This window comes from Manacus candei, unplaced genomic scaffold, assembly GCF_025592945.1.
Source record: "Manacus candei isolate 608988 ecotype Guabito, Panama unplaced genomic scaffold, ASM2559294v1 h1tg000056l, whole genome shotgun sequence".
Classification (NCBI taxonomy): domain Eukaryota; kingdom Metazoa; phylum Chordata; class Aves; order Passeriformes; family Pipridae; genus Manacus; species Manacus candei.
In genome coordinates, this window is record NW_026138104.1 from 3,776,982 (window position 1) to 3,796,680 (window position 19,699).

General features: G+C 39.2%; 2 protein-coding genes across 10 annotated transcripts in view; both read right to left on the reverse strand.

Moving 5' to 3' along the window:
- The window catches only part of ITGA8 (integrin subunit alpha 8), a 361,437-nt gene extending 351,432 nt beyond the window's left edge, over positions 1–10,005 (reverse strand). For all 4 annotated transcript variants that reach the window (XR_007907024.1, XM_051802544.1, XM_051802543.1 and 1 more), the window contains exons 1-2: positions 9,655–10,005; positions 9,327–9,451 (exon numbers count right to left, since the gene is read on the reverse strand). Coding sequence is in view for 3 of the 4 variants with exons in the window: in XM_051802544.1 (XP_051658504.1) it covers positions 9,327–9,451; positions 9,655–9,839 (310 nt within the window). In the remaining variant the exon portion in view is untranslated. The remainder of the gene's footprint in view (positions 1–9,326; positions 9,452–9,654) is intronic.
- A 4,925-nt stretch (positions 10,006–14,930) lies between these two features.
- The window catches only part of MINDY3 (MINDY lysine 48 deubiquitinase 3), a 51,385-nt gene continuing 46,616 nt past the window's right edge, over positions 14,931–19,699 (reverse strand). For all 6 annotated transcript variants that reach the window (XM_051802649.1, XM_051802654.1, XM_051802651.1 and 3 more), the window contains 2 exons: positions 16,819–16,890; positions 14,931–15,982 (listed from right to left, as the gene is read on the reverse strand). In XM_051802649.1, coding sequence (XP_051658609.1) covers positions 15,833–15,982; positions 16,819–16,890 — 222 coding nt within the window. In that variant the 3' untranslated portion in view covers positions 14,931–15,832. The remainder of the gene's footprint in view (positions 15,983–16,818; positions 16,891–19,699) is intronic.

Sequence of the window (19,699 nt, forward strand, 5' to 3'; positions counted from 1 at the left end):
TTAAATTTTAAAACTAGGACAGCCATTCACAGGATTTATAAAACCACAGCTGAATTCACCAGTAAATCTGCAAGAACTATAGACAGATACACACACACTCCCACCCTGTTTAGTGGCCCATGGTGTAGTAGGAATATTTTGTCACGTGGCATGGGATTTTCATTATAAAATTATTAGCAAAATATCGTAGACAAACAAGTTAATAAATAGTTTTTTCCCTAGATAATCTCTTCTGATAGAAATTTTCTAATCACCTTTGTTTGGCATCCTTGCTGGAGCTATGGATTCATACTCCCAGTTTCTAAGGTTGTGCCTTAAAATTCAGTTCAGTCTTTTGTATGTAAACACCAGCCAGTATTTCGGATTTCTGTAAACCATTTACTGCTTTCCCTATAATTTTATCAAAATGAAGCTATATACACAACTAACTTGTCTGAATACACATGGGCTGTCATTACTGTGCTGTACTATAATTGTCCATTTCTGAGCTAGCCATCCACTTGCATCTCAGGACATGATCTAGGCTAGTTCTTCTCCTAAAGCCAATACCTGAGCAGGTCAGAAGAATCATGGCCTAAAAGTACTTTTTTTTTTTTTAACCAACTGTAGATAACCGTGGATGACCAGCTTAGATTAGACTCAGATAAAAACTATCCATTTACCCATATAAATCCCACTCCAGCTACAAAAATAAAAAAGTCTGTCTTTGGTACATTCCTCAAAACAGCGTTACCTAGGCATTTCAAAAAGTAGCATGTCTGTATCCTGACAACAACTTTATATGATGGAGAGATATCTTTCCTTGTGCTATTTATGGGGATCTGAGGCCTACAGGATGTGTCTATACTGTACCTTACCCACGGACTAAGCTATATTTCTGTGAACAGCAAAAAGTTGGCTTGAATTCAGATTGTGTTCAAATGTCATCTTCTCTTCTGGAAGAGAACGCCTGGCCCCATTTAGGAAGGAGTCCAAGCTATCTTGTATCACGATATGTGACACTAATGCAAGGATAGCTGGAATACAAGGCAGCAGCTGGGCTGGGCACACAACGCCTGAGCCTGTCCACAAAGCGGTCCAGGGAGTGCCTGAGTACCAGCTGGACTGCTTCAGAGCCAGCCAGGATCTGTTCCAGATGGTCAACAGTCTGGATGATTCGCAAATTTGGCTTGAAACGCAGCTCTGGAGTCACTCATGACTGTACTGCCTAAGACTGTATTGCAGACTAAGGCCGAGACAACCAGGAGCATGCAAAGAGCAGAGAGACTTATAAATAGGAATTTAGGTGCAAGGACATCCTTAAACTGCATCTCAGCAACCCAAAGGACCTTATTTTCTACTGCAGGAGCCATGAATCCTATCCATGGTACTTCCCCACAGTCTAGCTTCAGAAGCGTCTCTGGAGATAGTGAAACATGATTCTTTACCCAGTCTTTTAGTCTTGAGGTACCTAAAGGCTACCAAAGGGAAAAGGGGCCCTTTACATTGCCAAAGTAGTAGCTGGACAAGTAGAAAAATTTGACTTTAGACAGTAAAAAGCAAACCCATGTTAAGAGGAACAGTACAGGGATCATTTGCAGGAATTAAATCCTGAACATGGAGTAAGTGTTAATGCAAATCCATTATTTGCACACATTAGACTAAATTTGGTGCTTTCTCTGGGGTTTGGTCTCCTCTCAGTCACTGAGTCAGCACATTATAAACAGTTTAATAAGCATGAATCAAACATTATTCTTACAAACATTTCCCTTTTTTGTACTAATCAAGATCTGCATAAGAAACAGATGTATTTGTGAACGCTGGTAGTGGCTTATTGTGATTCATTCGGATCTTGAACACAATAAGCAAAAAATGCATCATCTTTTATAATTTGAAAATATTCAAATGAACAAAAGCAAATCGAGGTGGTGATGGGTCAAAGGTTGAACTTGAGGATTTCAGAGGTCCTTTCCAAACTAAATGATTCTGTGAAAATATTTTAATCAAACAACACAGGAAAACAATGTTTCTAATCAAAGCAACAAATCTGTCTATGCAATAAACCTGCAACTCTTTCAAGTAAGTTCTCACCATCCAGGAACTTTGAAAAGTATTATCTTTACTTGCTCTATGTGTATTTGCCTGTATGTGCTGGATAAACACAAATGGCTGTTGATGAGGCAGCTGCAGCAGGCTCAGTTATACTCTTCCCTCAAATCTGTACCTACATCCAGGATGGCAAATCCCTTTCAAATACCTGTTTTGAAATATGTGTGTACGTACTTATGCACATTCATATATACAAAAACATAGATACCATAAAATGAAATATATATATTTCATATATTTCTACGTAATTATATATATACAGAGTAGAGGTGAATAATCACCTCAATCTGTTCATATTTATATAAAATGGGAATACAAACATATAAAACCAACAAACATTTATATAAATTTACATAGGTAAAGGAAAAGGAATATCCCTCTGAAACAGAGTCAACACCTGGAATGCTATGTACAGTTTTGAGACATCAGTAGAAGACTTGGCTTGGAGGCCGTGGTATCTCCACCCTTGGGTGGTTTCAGATGTTGACTACACAAGGCTCTGAGTAACCTCATTTAACGTTGAAATCAGATCTGCAGCATCATAAGGGTTCTGGTTTATAGAAGGGAAGAGAGAGAGGGAAGGGTTTGATCTGGCATACATGCTCCCATATTCTAGAAGTGAGGGAAAAGAGGGAATCATGTCAACCCTATTACCAGTGATATCTTTTTCATATCACTACAATAAAAGAGTTCAATGATACCACCTATTACAAAGCAAAGGTAACTCAGTAACATTCACAGGGTCATTGATATTAGACCCTCACCATAGGGACAGAATTCAAATGCAAAGCCAAACACTATGTATGGTCTAGGGAACCAAGCAAAGCAATTGTTTTTAATTGATGCTGAGGGGAAAAAAGGACTCCATGGTGTTTAGAGACAGTAAGGATATGCAAAATGCTTGCATGATGACAAGAGTTGCTTCCATTTTTAGATTTATCTGGTTCTGCAAACATCTATTTAATTCCTGGTTTTTACTGCAACTTAGCTGCAGTAAACTTAACTCATTCATATGAGTTATTTTAATTTGATAGATCATATCTAGGGAGCTTTATTAGGACTGTCATTCCATGAATAAAAAAAAAAAAGAATCATCAAACCCAATAGGATTTTTTTTCCCGTAAGTAAAATCTGATCAAAACCAAATTAAGACCTCAGGGCTTGAACTAACATAGCTAAGAGTATTTTTTTCCCTTCTTTAGATAAGGCTGAGACTTACAAAAGAAACTCATGAGAGTCTATTATAAATTGGAATGCTACAAGTGCACCATGAGGCTACAGATAAGGTCTTATTGGCAGAGTGGACTGAGAAGTGTCAACGTTTAGAAGTACAACAAAGTTCTCCCTCAGCAATTTCTCTTGAGATGCAAATTCTTTTTTTATAACGGGATTCTAAGTTTTCCCCAGAATCTTACCATCTCCTCAGCTAATGATTTTTTCATGTAACTGAACCTCTTGAGTCCCACAATACATCTTTTCCTTATACAGTACCTGGGTTCTGTTACAATCAGCTCAACTGCTGGCCAGATTAGCTCATGTTTTTTATCAACTGCACGCTTGGGCAGAGCTGATTTACATCCCCCTCCCCTGCTCCTCTTCAGAGGCTGTTCAGATTTTTCTCCAGCCAGTTTAGAAAAATATAACCTATTTTACTAAAATTGGTATAGTTACCAAAGACAACACCTCAGTGAGTTCTGGAAACTCAGAGGAAGTAGGATCTAAAATTCTGCCTTAGGGAGCTAACTTAAAACATAAGAACTTGATGCACTCTGTAATGTATTATAACTAAAAGTGACCATTATAATGAGTTTCTGAAATTTGAACTAGTAGCTTTTTACCAGATTTCAAATGCAATAGTGCATTTTAGGGGCTATTTAAGTTTACTTCTGGTTGCAAGAGGTTTTGAATGGTTCAGAAGTTCCCCAGTTAATCAAGTGGGGAGAAAGTTTCCTTCATATTGCTCTCCTGCTACCTCTCCTGGTGGCTGACTGGAAGAGCACACAGCTCAAACAAAGTCTTGGTAATTCTACCTCAATGCTAAAGCAGAAAAAGTCATTGTAAACCTCACTTCATACAGGTGAAACTCAAAAGAACTTAGCTTTGTGTAGGTAAGAGAGGAAAGACAGATCACAAGCCTTTAATATGATGCCAAAGCTTGTTTCTCTGTCCTCTCATTGAGTTTCAAAGAGTATCACAGTTGTACGCTGCAATACAGCCAGACAGCTTTACAAAATAGGGAAACAAGGGAGAAGAGTCTCTGCCCTTCAATCCGTATCTCCTGAAGTAAGTGGATACTAAAAGCCCTTCCATTATACTTTACCTCAGCTACCTGCTGCAATGGAGCAGGTTAAAGCACCCATTTGCTCTCAGGGGCAGGTTCTTCCCAGGGTCTTGACCCCGGCGAACAGACTTATGGAGCTTTAAAGAACTGCAAACATGGGACTGCAGAGTCAGTGCTGTATCAATAGCAGGAAACACAGAGTTCCTGCTAAAGCCCCTTCTTGGCTGGAGGCCATATCACTGGCAAACCCATATGGGAATGTCCAGTTACATGACTTGCTTATGGATGGGTTGGCTCAAATCCTACAGCATGTCAAAACTTTATCCTCCTTCCCTCCTCTGCCCCTCTGTTGCATTTCAGGAACTAGATTTCAGCAATAGGACTAATTATTGATGCAATTAAATCATCTCATTGCTTTGGAAATCTCTGGATTAGCTACTATGAAGAACAGAGATATGTTCCTTGTGATCTGAGAAATTAGTGACAATCTGGGACAACTACTTGTAGAACAATTTCAGTTAGGTGGTATGATTTTTTGGAATGGCTGCAGATACTCCTGCACCTCTATTAACTTCAATTAAACCATCTTCTCATCAGAGTAGTTTAGCCCATATGCATTTCCACATTAACACAAGTTATGCAGCTGCCCACAGCACTCAGATTAGCTTGGGCTTCCTGACGTATGCACAGGGCCACAGAGATGATTTCAGGAGTACTCTTGGTTTTGAATATCATTGCCGGTATTAAGGTGCCCAGACTCATCAGTCTGTGTTTGACAGGTAGAACATGGCACTCAGAAGTAATAACATGTTTTCTAAAGTTTTTTTGATATCTTTCATCGTGAAGTGGGTGAACACTGTGTGTTCCTGTTGGGTATATGTTATTCAATGCAATGTCTACTCCCTCATGTGATCTTAGTTTCTGAGGAGAAAAAAAAGAGCAAGAGGGCTTCACAAACCATAAGGATTTTTCTTTTGTCATTTAAAACTTACATGAGCCAGAAAAAAAAAGTTTAGGACTGAGTGCCACAGTCTTTTGTAGTGACAGGTAGGTTAGCTACACCTTGCCAATGACTCTGGGTGCAATCCTTGCAGTGTCATATCCCTGATCTACACTGGGACATGGCAGTTGTTTCACACCAATATCAGAATGTCATGTTCACTTAGGCTTAGCATTCGTGTTCTCCCTTCAGGACTCCATGGCATATAGGATATAGAATAAGGTTCTTTAAACTAACACTTTAGTTATTATAATAATAATAATAGCAACAACGACAATATAAATAAAACTCCTCAACAAAACAGCCTTTACAGGACCAAAGACCATCCTATCTCAGCACATAACATCATAAAATTAACCTAAGCACAACTAAATTTTTCACGAAGGTGTCTGTTACTTACTTGGTTCCCTGATATCACTTCTTGAAAAAATGCCCCCTCTGTCTAAGGCAATATATACTTTAGAAACCCAACACATTATTTTTTTTCTTCTTTCCCTTCCCTGACTCATGAGCTTGTTCTTGTTCACTGTTGCCTCTTAACAAGCCTTAAATATTGGTGAAGAGAGATTTTGCTCTTTCTTAGTTTGTTATACTTTACACCTCCATAACAAGGCATATCTACCCTTTCATTACATGAACACCTCAATAACTGTAAAACACATTATAACTATAAATTACTACAAAGTAACCCCACATCTGTAACACCATGATATTTGAAAATGTCCAGAATCTTGACTTAAACCATCACATGTTACTAGTCAGTGTTCTCACTATTTTCAGTTAGTAGGACAGAGATATTGTGTTAATATAAATAACATCAAAGTATATGCAAAAAAAAATGAACCTTTCTTGAAATTAGGTCTACTGGTCTTGTGGAAAAAGTGAAATAATCTGTACAGCTACACATTTCTTACCAATTAGATGCCCACTTGCACACTTATTTGTGGCAGTAGAAGTATGAACAGTTGCATTGAATGTAATATACTTGAGCTTCATTTGTGCATCCAGTCTGCAGAAATGGAAGACATGAGCCCTCATGCTCATACGCAGTTTAAGCCAGTGGTTGTCAATCTCTTGGCCTGAATCTTTTGAATTTTTATGTTATAGTGGAAATTTCACAGTTTCTGTTACCTGAAGCAATTTCACACCTCTAACGTTGGATAGAGTATATATCTGCTTTACTTTTACAAATTCTTTAGAAGTCCTCCATTGAACTCTTGGCTGAAAAATACTGATTTAACAAATTCTTTATCTACTTGTTGGTTCACACTGCCTTTAAATGTTACATTATACTCTCCCTTTCTTTCTAGTTCCACTTAGTTTTTATGTCTGAACTTAATTTAGAATGCTTCCAATTATTCAGCAGTTTTGTTTCTTTTATTGTGCTTAGTGAATCTAACTGAAAGAGCTGATATTATTTAGAGTCAAGAAAAAAGTACTTAAAAATGGAAGCTTTGTATAAAAATGCATCAAAGTGAAATCTTCCAGCCTTGTATCAGCCTCTGTCGTTTTTCTGTTTTGTTTCAGAAAACATTCCCAAAGCTTTAAAAGACTTTTAAAGATCTCCTATGAGGCATGAAGCATTAATCTTTAAAATTAAAGCTGCTAGAGCTGAATTTTCAGTCTTCTAACAACTTCTGGGTGTTTCTGCTTTGGAAGAAAGAATTATCTTGTGGTTCAGGAACAGGAGGAAGAAGGAAAAAAATCTCGGGTCAGTTATCAGTATCATCACCAACTTCCTGTATGATCTTTGACAACCCAGAATGACTCTGTTTACTAGAATAAGTATTAAAATGGAATATAAATATGAAATGGGAATAGCAATATTTATTAGTGATGTTGTAGGGAAAACACATAGTGAGTAGAAGACGCTTGTACAAGAAAGGGTCATGAACTGAAAACACTCTCCACATTTACTAAGGATAGTATATATATAGATAAATATTTTATGCCCACTAGGCATAAAATGGTTAAAGGCTTCAAAAGGAACTGTGTGTCACAGACTATTTGAAATAGTTTCATCTAGGATAGAGCTCACGTGGACTGTATGTCTGCTTGAGGGAAAAGTGGAAAAAAGGAAGATTTGCTCCTGTAAACAGTGGATTTTGGAGAGAAAAAAAATTACATGAAAACACATCCATACATCAGCAAAACCTGTCATCTAAGGCCTACTGGAGGTGGCCTTTCTGTTGTTGGCAATGAAGAATAGAGGTTGGTACAAGCTATGCAAACGTTCCTGGGGTCCCTGTCTATAAAGGCAGCTGGACACTGCTGAATTGTGTGAAATGACACCTTAACTGCCCTTAGAACTGGAATTAGACAGCCAATGACAACACTGCTAAACCTGCCTATGCTGCTACCCCTTCTCTAAGGACCATGCACTTTTATCTACACAATGGGCTCCTTCTGGCTTAACTTCAGCTACCTACAAGTCAGGATTGTATCTAGAGGACACAAACAGCCATCTCTGGAAGACTGAATGAACCACACTTTGGAGATTCCAAGCTGAATAGTTGTGTGATACAGTCCAAAGCCTTACTGATGTACTTATCAGTCTGCTTGTGCCTTTATTCAAAACACAGTATCTGCAAAAGGACATCTCTGTCAAGAGTATAGAGTTGTCCTGAGTTTCCCACAGGAAAGTTAGATGTCCTTGTATGTTTCATCAATAGGTTTTCATTCATTTTTCAAAAATGCCTCTTTGAAAACATGACAGAGTTTTCATTTGGTCTGTAAGTTTTCTATTCAAACCTGCAATTCGTTTGTATAGATAAAACATTCCATTTTTGTTACATGAACTATCTAATCATAGATGGAAATACATGAATGTTTTCTCTATTTCCTGGTTTTATTTAAAATACGTACACTCAGGGCATATTACAATAAAAATAATGCATGCATACTGTCTGTGTGCATTTACATTTATATATATTACAATATGCTGTACATAGTTTCATATGCCCAAGTAACCATATACACATTCAGGAACTACCACTTACTCTGTTTTAAAGAATTCCCAGCGTGATTGGACAGTCATCCTGATCAGAGTTCCTAGACACTAATATAGTAATAGGATGTGGGTGGCTGGAGCTGGGAGGGGTAAAGAACTGCACTGCTTACTTGCTACATTTAAGTAAGCTTCTCTTATTTAACTTGTGCTCTCAGAAAAAAACGGAGTTATATTGTGTTTCCATTTCAATAAACCACAAATATTAAGATTAAATATAACCTAAAGAATACCAACTCTCGCTTAATGCTCAAACTACCAAAGTCTATCTAAATAAAGGAATTTGTTTTAAAGTCTCTGCAAACACTAGGTTTAAATTATTTTCAAGACCTATAAAGAGACAACAGAAAACATAAACAGCCTGAATTGTTTAAAATGTGTGTTCCCTCCAATTAAATAAGAAACATCTGTCTTGGGATTTTAGAAGTGGATATCATCTATCCACACTGTGCCTAAATGGGTTTGCATCTAGCTTCCAATGTTCTGAAACAGAATTCCTGCTTTCTGAAAAGAATTAAATAAGCATGCCGCATGAGGTCCTTCATCCATCTGAAGAGCCGGAAAGCCCCTTGCTGAAAATAACAGCAAAGACTAGAAATCTTGTTATTTCCAAGACTCAGAGAAGTGTGAGATGTGGGTTTTGGGGCTTTGCCTTCTGAACACTCAAAACTATTTTCAAAAGGAGGAATCTGACACAAATACCTTTCATTAAAGAAAAAGAAAAAAGGAAAAAGAAAGGGCAGTTATTAAGATGAACTACGTGCCGATCCTGGAGGTCATACTCCTATTATTTCCCTGGGGACCATTAAGCCCTTCTCTACAAGCGCACATGCATTCGGACCCCCAGGAGGGGGATTTCTCCGGCCAAGTGCAGATCCTCGGATCAAAGTGACCCAAGTGAAGGGACCGCGGCACAGCGAGCGCTGCGCTGGGACCAGCCGATCACTTACTGGTGTTGTCGAAGGGGATCTGCCGGCAGCGGGCGGCGGGCCAGGCGCAGTAGTACACCGCTCCTCCTTCCACGATGTCGGGCTGCGTGGTGTTGGCTTTGGGGGCTCCCACCAGGACACTGACCCTGCCAAACAAACCAGCAGGTCACTGGGGCGATGAGGACCGGCGGGCGGTGGGCGCTGTCACCCCGTGGCCGGGTCGCCACTGTTGGCCCACCGCCTTCCCAAAGGCTCCTTCCCAAAGCGCTCCCCGAGCCCGTGAGCCCCCCGGCCCCGGCCGGGCAGGGCGGGCGGCCCGGACTCCCCCAGCCCCGGCGGCGGCACTCACGTGCTGGGGTCGGGGATGTAGAAGTCCACCGAGTACCCGAAGTAGCTGCCCGGCGGTCCGCTGTACACCGTCCGCTTCTCCTCGTCCAGGTTGAAGGCCACCAGCGCCGGCGCCCACAGCAGCGCTGACAAGAGGAGCAGCGGGCGCTGCCGGTGGCGGGGCCGCCCGCGGCTGAGGCGCAGCATCCTCGCCGGCTCCCGCTGGCAGAGCGGAGCGGAGCGGAGCTGGGGAGTGCGGAGCTGAGCACTGCAGAGCGGAGCTGAGCGGGGCAGAGCGGATCGGCGCGGCCCGGCTGCCGCGGTGCGCGGGCGGGGGCGGCGCGGGAGGCTCGGCCCCGCTCGGCCCCGCTCGGCCCCGCTCACCCTCCGCGGGGGACGCGCGCTCGGGCGCCCCCTGGCGGCCCGCGCCAGGCGCCCACCCGGCAGACCGGGGGCAGCGGCTTCGCCCTCAGGCGACCGAGTGAGGGCGGGTGGTTTCCAGTCGAGTTTCTCTGGACCTGTAGCATTTTCAAGAGTTTCAACTCTTGAGTTTAAACAAGTATCAGAGCCTGACACTTGAAAATCCCTTTTGGGAAATCGGAGTGCGTTGAAAAAAATCGTAGACATTCATCAGACTGTTACGCCCGGCGTGGCTGTTGTGAAACAAAACCCAAACAACCACAGCAATGAAAAAACCCCTTCTAACCACTGGAAAGGTGTCAACCCAGTCACACAGTTTTGAACGCACTAGAAAACGCATTCCTCTCAAGTTTCTTCGTGGGTGCCCGCCTGGCTACGTAAAGCTTTCAAAAGCTGAAGGGGGCACCTCGCACCGGAGGAAAACCTTGCACTGCTGCGAGCCTTCAGCACGGCTCCGTGCAGGAGCAGGTGTCCTGCCTCTTCTGCCGCAGAAATAACCAATACTAGTACATTGCACGGGGCATACAATGGCACTTTTAAAAGGCTCCTCTTGTGATTTCTTCATAAAAGTAATTAAAACCGATGAGGCTGTGTAACTCCCGTCCTGAGTTGTTCTGCCCCCTGCAAGCCCCACCATAGAGTTTTAACTGCTTAAGAATATATAAAAAAATCCCTGACTGCCTGAAATGCTCCCTTCCCCTACAAAGCTAAATGGGGTGTCACATCCACATATTGAGGTGACAGCATGATTTGTATTTTTCCTGGCCAACTCAAAGCTAGAAAGAAAAGGAGAAACATTTTATTTTCCACATAATCAACTGTTACAAGGAAAAAAGAATTGTTTTTCATAATTTAAAACACAGATGTGTCCAAAACAATATCAGAGAAAGATCAGAAGGACAGAGAACCCATTTATAAACATGTTACAGTAGAGCATACCTATGAAAGCAGTTGAGAGTAGTTTTGTTGTGAGGTTCTGGTTTCTTCTGTGTTTGTTTTATTTTAAGTGCTTTATGGCAAGATTGTTCAGATAAGACTAACATTCCTTTTCACAAAAATAGAACTGTGTGTTTATTTCCAGCATTAACTGTATGACCCTTAGCTGTCCTCACAGGCTTGTAATATTCCTTAATTCTACTTGCCTTACAGTTATATGAAATTTACTTTTGCCATTGGAGCGAAACATCACCATTGATGCTATTTCACTCTTTTACATTGAACAAGTATCTCTTAGAGATCTAAGCACCAGTAATAAATTCAGAAGGACCTCAATCACTTGTAGGACTAAAACCTACTCTTAAAAATCATTCAACTTTAAGGCAATTGAAGGCATTTAAAAGTTGTGTTGCCTTATGCTAATAATAATGCCTTGTTATTTTTCAGCACAACAGTCCGTGACAGGGCTGAGTGTCACAAAGGAAGTTTCTGGGGCTTGGAGCACTGCTCAGATTGCACTCCAGACCTGTGGCACTCAGGAGTGAGAAGGCAGCACATTCTGGTACTGTAGCCATCTTGTAAGACATATCCAAAACAGAGTTAAAATTCAGTAACGAGCACAATAGGAAATAGGTATTCCCACAGGTGAAAAGCCAAAGGGGCATAGTTAGAAAAATATGGCATCTAACCTGGTTGGTTTGAGCTAAAAGAGGAAAAAAGTGCTTCAAGTGGCTAAAAGTACTAAAACCCACATGGAGGGCAGCGTGGAATGAAAAGAAGGAAATCTCTTTCAAGATCCTGTTACCTCTAAAATGTTAACATAGAGCAGTCTCCCTCCCCTTACCCCTTTTTTCCTTTTTTTTTCCCCCTCTCCCTTCATATAAAGAAGAGATACATGAGTGTAGGATATTCTAAATCAAAGAGAGAAATAAAAAGAATATTATTTTTTGTTTTTTAAGGATTTGCAGTTTCTCTAAATAACCTGGACCTGTTCTGATCACTGGAACTTTATTTCAGTTTCCTCAGACCTTAGAAATCTTTGGAGTGGACACTGATCTGCACTACTTCAAGGGTAAGCAACTGCTTACTGAAGTTTGGACTTCACCATACCTGTGGCCTAAAAGATACATTAATTGCTTTGAATATCAAACTAAAAAGTCTTAACAGGCTCTAGGACCAGACCTGAAGCCAGAATAGAAAGCTTTCTTATGATCATTTAGCTAAGAGTCCAAAAGTCATTATCTATCTTACAGAATAACTGGAAAGCCAGATGTGGGACCAAATAATTTAGGCAGATAAATGTAAGATTCATGGTGTGGATTTCTATAGCTTAGACTACGTGCAGTTGGTGAAGTTAATATGTCATTATGATCTTTCCAATCTTAAAAACGGATCAGTCAAATCTTCTATGAAAATTTTTTCTCAAGCAAAACTTAAACATTAATATTTCATAGAAGACTATTATCAGAGCTTTAATGTTTTTTATGCCATTATTTTGGAATGTTCCTGCTAGCAGAGGAAGAGCAAGTATTTCAAAGAATCATAGGGGCTTTTAAGATGAATCTTATCAAAATTAATGACAATTTTCTAAATCTCTTCAAAACACAGCAATACAGAAGCTGAAGTATCCAAATTCCATAAAAAAACCTTACCTTTTCTTTGTTTCCTAGTTTTGTCTCTGTAGGCTGGTGCCATTACAAAAAGACAGTATTTTGTACTTATTATCTTGTCTCAAAGCAAGAGGATAAAACAAGGATGTGACCATGCTCTACAAACAGAAGGAGCTTGTGGGATCTGAATTCAGCATGACATGCCAACAGAAGACATTCAGCTTTCTGTTTTGAACCTTACCTTTGTGAACATTGCCCAAGTCAAAAATCTTTGCAAAGTAATTCATATGTGAAAAGCATTAAAGCTAATTTTAGAGAGAGCAGACTACATCTTCTATCAATCAAAGCATATAGACTGTAGAAAATTTTTTTTCAAGAGATCTCTTCTTTGCCCTAAACTCATACTCACAGGAGAGAATAAAAAAGCATACAGATGGACCAGATAAGCAGAAATTATAACTATCTGAAGGATAAAAATTATCCAGAAACCAAAATGCCCAGCCAGTATTTAAGTGATTCCCTGCTTTAAAGGGCTCTTTGTGTGGACTATAACGAGGGTATTTGGATTTGGCTGCTTACCTTGAACAGTTCAGACTTTAACAAAGCACATACGTATTTGTTAGCCTTCAGCCTTCAAATATAACTCACCTGGGCTAATATGATGCACTGAAAGTAGTCTTTCCATTATTTATTTAGGTAATTTATTTAGAGTATCTTGACTGTGAACCTCAGTATACACTGAAGTGGGAATAATTTCTTTTACCTTTTAGCCAGCAGTTGACCCCAGGACCCTTCTTTTCCCCCTCATCATTTTATTAAGAAAGTGAATTTAAAGCGAAGAGCCACCAACATGTATCTGAACAACTTTCTGCCTCTAAAGGCTTTGAGACATGGGAGGAAGAACCCAGTGTTCCAGACCACCTGTCCAACGTCCTGCTAACTGTACTATGTTGCCAGTTGGGACATCAGTTGTTTCCCAGAAGATACTGATCTTTCCTCTAAAACTGAACCACTGTGCAATATGAAAAAAAATCATTCACCTAGAGTATTAATCAAAATGTAATTTAACTGCATATTTAGTTCATGTGCTTTCTTATATCTAGCACAATCAATTTGCTCTGATTACTTAAAGCATGTATTTAATCCCATAGAATGCTCTGGTCTTATTTATTGACTAGGCCTCAGTTGCAAACTGCAATTATATACACATACACATATGTAGTACCTGGAGCACATCAACCTCTGAAAATTATTTATGTTTCTGGTCATTTTTCCATGAAAACAAATCTAAATTACCAGACATAATTATCCAACATATTATATGTGTCTGTCGTTTAAATAACCACACTCTTAGGGGAAAAAGGTGAATTTTCGTAAAGGTAGAAGCTCTCCCATCTTGTTTATCAGGGAAGAAAGGACAGAAAGGTTCACTTGGCAGAGGCTCAGACTAGCTAGTTAGCCACTGTAGTCCAAAAATAAGAAGTCAGGCCTCTAACAACTAAGCAGTATGAAGGAAAAGGGATACAGGAAGAAGGGGTCTTATACCACACCACCATCAGCTAAATTTCTCTGGAGTATAGTAGAAGTTTTAATCCAGAGTAATGCTTATACACAGATCTCACATCACCAGGGTTTCTAATTTTTTTTTTCCTGTGAGAAAGCACATAAATTTTATCTGACAGTGGACTAGAAAAAAAAGGATGTTTATTCTAACAATCAAGCTATGATTAAGTGCAAACTCTGGTGTGAGATACTCTTGCACAGGTCAAGACAGACAACAGAATTCAGGAGAAAGAGCAAGAAAAGTGAATTTTCACCTTCCAAGGCATCAGTAGAACGCTGCCTAAAGACATTTATCTTAAATGTGCAAAACCACTTGAAGGGAATACCTATCAAGTTGAGTATTTACTGAAAAGCAAAGTTTCACACTTGCCAAGCAGATTATCTTCATTTATTATCCATACTTTTGAGTAGTACTACCACTGTTGCACAAGCCTTTTCACATCAGGCCCACACCACAAGACAGGAAACTTGTGTTCAAAGTAAGTCCTAAGATGAATTAAGGAATCTTCTCAAATTATTGTTATCTGCAAAGGAATTATTTTTTTCAGAAAAAGATATCTGAAAAAAGTTAAGATACTCTGCTGTCAGTTTACATTAAATAATGGTCATGGTAATTTCTGAAGTTAGGAAATTACCTTTTGGTGTGGGTTTTTTTCCACCCCCCCGAGATGTATTCACATTGAAAGCTGACATTTCTAAACCTGTGGTCCCTTTTCAGAATCTCAGAGATGCAGTAAACAAGTCCAATTAAACCAAACTTTAAATAATATATGATTCAAGGAAAAGATTTTATTTTAGGGCTAAGAAGTTGATAATAAATAAAGGAATATAATAATGTAATACCAGATGTTCTCATGCACTTAACACATACAGTAACGCTGGCTTACACTGCTGTCTGGACAAATTAAGAGGTATTTGGCAATATTATAAGTTTGAATAGTTTATAGAACAAGAAATTCTTTCTGCTGTTTTTACATTTCTTTTATACAAATTCAAATAAATATTAATACATCTATTTTTTTCTCAGAATTTCTCTTCACTTTTAACATGCCCAATAACTAAGCCACAGTAATATACAACTGCCAAGAAAGAATATTTAGAATTATACTTATTCCTAAAAATGTATCATATTTATGTCACATTGTGCAAGCTCTTTAGGTAAAATTAGATTTTAGGAAAAACTGCAGAAAATTTAAACTCATTAAAACATATCCAGTGCAAAGGCCAGTCTAGTCCACATATTATGGTACTGTAATGTAAGCTAGTATAAATTAAATAATAAAACATGCCTATATGATTCTGAGAAAGCTGAATATGTTTTATGTTTTGAAGATCTGACATCTAATATGCAGATTCTGCAATATCAGAATTTTTCAAATCTTCATGAGATGGCAAATGGTAAGACTTTATAAGAAGGCTTTTTTTTTTAGGATAACTCACATTAACAGTACTACAGTGGCCAAAAAAGACAAACTATTATAATAGAAATAAATCTGATTAAAAAATTAAATATTCCAATTAACACTGAAAAAGTGTTTGTAATCATTATTTACAATTCATCAATGATACCAGTGTATAACTCCACACAAAGTATACCACTTCCAAGCAAATACCAACTCCTGCATCCCCATTCGAGGATCCGACAGCAGTATGTTCTTTATGGGCAACATATCAGTTTAGAGAAGGAGATCGATCTGTGGTCCAGAGCAGTTCTATATATGGCCATTTGGTTTGCAAGCAGCGTTTCACAGGAGTGTCGTCGGTCTGTAGCATTGGTTCTTCAAATCCCATAACAACTGCTGTGCCTTCTACATACATGACCTGTCAAAATAAACCCCATTATGTCAGCCTGGTTAGAAACTCTAAGATAAGGTGACTCTTTTCATCACTTTACTAGAAAAATCAAATCTGTGAAGTTTTACATATTTTTTTTTTTTATGAAACGGAAGTTTGAAATTGAAAACCTTTAATCTTCTGCCTACATTTTGGGGTATGAAACTGCTGGAGATTTCACAGGAGTAATTTTAAGGACTTAACTAAAGCTATTCCAAAGACTGAGTATATACATTTTCTCAAAGAGTCTTTTTTACTTGAAGTAATTTTTTTCTTATGTCTAATAATGCCTCACAATCTTTTACCCTTAATTCTGCTTCAGGAACTAACTTAGAAGCAGTCATGGTGTGTCACATATACCCCTCCTTTCACGAAAGTTGAAAGTGAAATAGGTAATTTTTGTCCTCCCACTAAGTGGTTCCAAAAAACACTGATTTTTGATGCAAGTCTGGACTACTAAAATACTTCATAGAAAATTCCAAACATCTTAATTTAGATGTAGGGTTACTTATAGAAGTTGCACTTTGTGTATATTACGTCTCCATTGTCCCTTACAGTTCAGATTCCCTTCTGACAGGTAAGTGCCCTTTAAAAACACAGAGCTTAAGAGATGTGTTCTGGCCAAGTGATATGCTAGCTCAAGTATACTAGTTCAAACATCATCAAGGGTACAAAGCAGTTCCCAATTCCAAATGCATCATTTTGGAAGAAAATTATCAAAATAACAGCCTTGTAAAAAGTCTGTTTCAAGTTAGAGCATTTTGCCTGTAACTATATTCAGTTTTGCACACCAACTGTTATTAGGGTTTAATTGTAAATCTTACCTTTTCGTTGTAGTTAGATTGCTTCAGTCCATTGTAATGGTAAACAGTGAATGACTCTGAAACCCTGGAGTCCTAGTAGAAAGAAGACAGTTAATTTCATGGGACGTATACATTGTGCCTTAAGTCTCTTCTCTTTACAACTAGATAGATGCGTTCCAGCAGGAAGACTCAAGGAAACTGTAAAATAGTACAGTTTCTTTTCAGTGGTAATGTTGAAAATTTTGTTAATTTCACCTTTCTCATCAGAAATAAAAAGAACAGATGTCAGTAAACCAAAGGGTAATGCCCCCAAGGGCGACTTTGAACTTTAATTTCAGTACTGACCATGTAGAAGCTGTCCTGATTTTTCATGCAGTAGTCATGTTCACGTGTATTTACGACTGTTTCGATGAAGTTTTTTACCAAGGACCAGATCCAATCTCTGGCCCTCCATTTGAGAGCAAAAAAGTAATTTACACCCATGGCTGCTTGAGTAAACTAATTTTGAAGACACCCGTTCAGCCGAGTTCTAACTGCAAATGTACTGCAGTTGTTGACCTAATGCTTTAATCCTAAAAGGACTGAAAAGCTTTGGATTTAACTGCACCAGGAACCACAAACCAGGTGTAGTATAATCTCTTTTATGCCTACTGGACCAGGCTTCAAACAAAAGCTTATCCCTTTTTTAAGCACATGGAAGTAAAGGCTGGAATGAGAATAGATCTGCTCAGGTTACAGTACATCCATCAGATTACAAAAAGCCCTCATTCATTTTTCTATTCTTGAATGATTCACAAACTATCAGTGTATGGGTCTCTCAAAGCAACTCGTTATCCAGTGGAGGGAGGGTAGCAAAAGGAAGGTTAAGTGGTAATTCTGCTTACAGAAGTGGCTTCAAAGAGGTAAAATTAGGCTTTGCTGGGAAGGAAAGAGGACACTCACTCTTTTCCCTGAGGAAGTTATGCTCACCCTGAAGGAAAAGAAATGCTGTTTTCCACTTCCTGTCCCCTGGATATTAAGAATTTTGTGCAGTTATTGTTCCCCCCAAAAAAGGGCTACTGGGGAATCCAGGAATTCCCCTTTACAGGTGACTGCCCTAAGCAGTAAAGAGTCACCTTGCTCTCTCAGGAATAGCTGAACAGCTTTGAATAAATTTCTTCTAAGCCAGCAGCTTTGAGAAGGAAAGTTAAGATACCTTCCTGCTTTTGAGGTGGAGTTTAGTACTTTCTAGGAGAGTAAGAATAAGGGTTTGAATATTCTCAACAAAGAAGGAATTGAATCTGGATCTCCCGAGCACTAGCTACATGGTCAAATATTGTATAAAGAGGAACACAACAATTCCAATTATAACTGGTATCTGCTATTTACTCACAGTATTTTAAAGAAAGATATTAATCTTCATTTCTGTAGAATTTCACTTTCAGAAAGAATTCTGAACAAGGTGTCAATATGGGTAAGGGCTATTGCTACCTGATCCACAGAGCACAGAAGGACTGGATATTGTATCTATGCCCTCAGCATTCAGTAATGGGAACTGGCAGGTTCCAGTCCGAAACACCTGATGGTTCAAACCGTACTCTTAAGGCAGTAACACTTTCCATATTTTGTGCTGGAGTCAGCAAAAGTTTAGCAGCACAGGCAAAACTGGTGGGAAATCACATAAAGCAGGGAATTAGCACTTCACAGACAGGCATTGACTTGGGGGCTCAACCACACAGCAGGTAAAGAGTTGCCCCAGCAACTCTTAGCTAGTGGACAGTTTAGGCACAATTATGGAGGATGTGCTTGGCTTTCTGAACTTCATTCTAAGTATCTGAGGCCTAAAATTAAGCAGTGGAGTCTTCCAGATTTGCAAGTGTAATATAATTTTTAGAACAAAACTATATTTAATTGTACATATATTTCCACTTCTGGATAAACAAATGAAAGGAACAAGAAACAGCTGGCAAATATACAATGCAGATATAATTTTAAAAGTCCAGAGAAAATGAACACTAACTCCTTCTTTTTCCTCTGGGTGATGAATAACCTCTTAATGATATACTCAGTCCCTACCATCTTTGGCAGCACAGTTCTAGTGTCTTCTAAATGACCAGACTGTTTCATAGTATAGAACGCTACATCCAAACAGTGCTATACAACCTTCAACAAAAAGAGTCTTGCTGCAGGCATTTAAAAATTAGTTTCACATTTCCTGGGTTGCAAAAATTAGGTCACATAGTTTCAATGACATGTTAGGCTACAAAAGCCTCCAAAGAAGTACTTCTCTCAGGAGCATTTGCTTGGCCATGGAACAAGTCTCTGTAAACCTGCACAGAGAGCTCTTATTCCGACCAGCTCCCTCTTCTGGTTTACCACATATCTGTACAAAGACGCTCCTTGTGGCAGGACAGAGGCAGGGTAAGGGTAGGAAAATGATCCAGGGCAAATGGAGAAGAGGAATAATAGAATCATAGTGTGCTGAGTTGGAAGGGACCCATCGGGATCATCGAGTCCAACTCCTGGCACTGTGCAGGACACCTCAAGAATCACACCATGCGCCTGAGAACATTGTCCTTCTTGAACTCTGTCAGGCTTGGTGCTGTAACCACTTCCCCAGTGGCCGGTTCCACTGCTCACCCACCCTCTGGGACAGCAGTGCTAAGTTAACACATGTGTCTCAGTGGTGGTGCTGTCTCAATGAATATATGGAACACACAGAATTTGAAAATAATTTTCGATTACCCTGGCAGATACGGACTTCCATATATGCTAAACATAAGTCTATCATTACTTTTTGTTAAACTGTCACCAACTTCACACTATTAGAGACATACATAAAAACAGTTATAAATATGTTTGTAACCTTTTTCCATTTGCTAGCAACATTTGTAATATTGATTATTGTAAACATTGAGGTCAC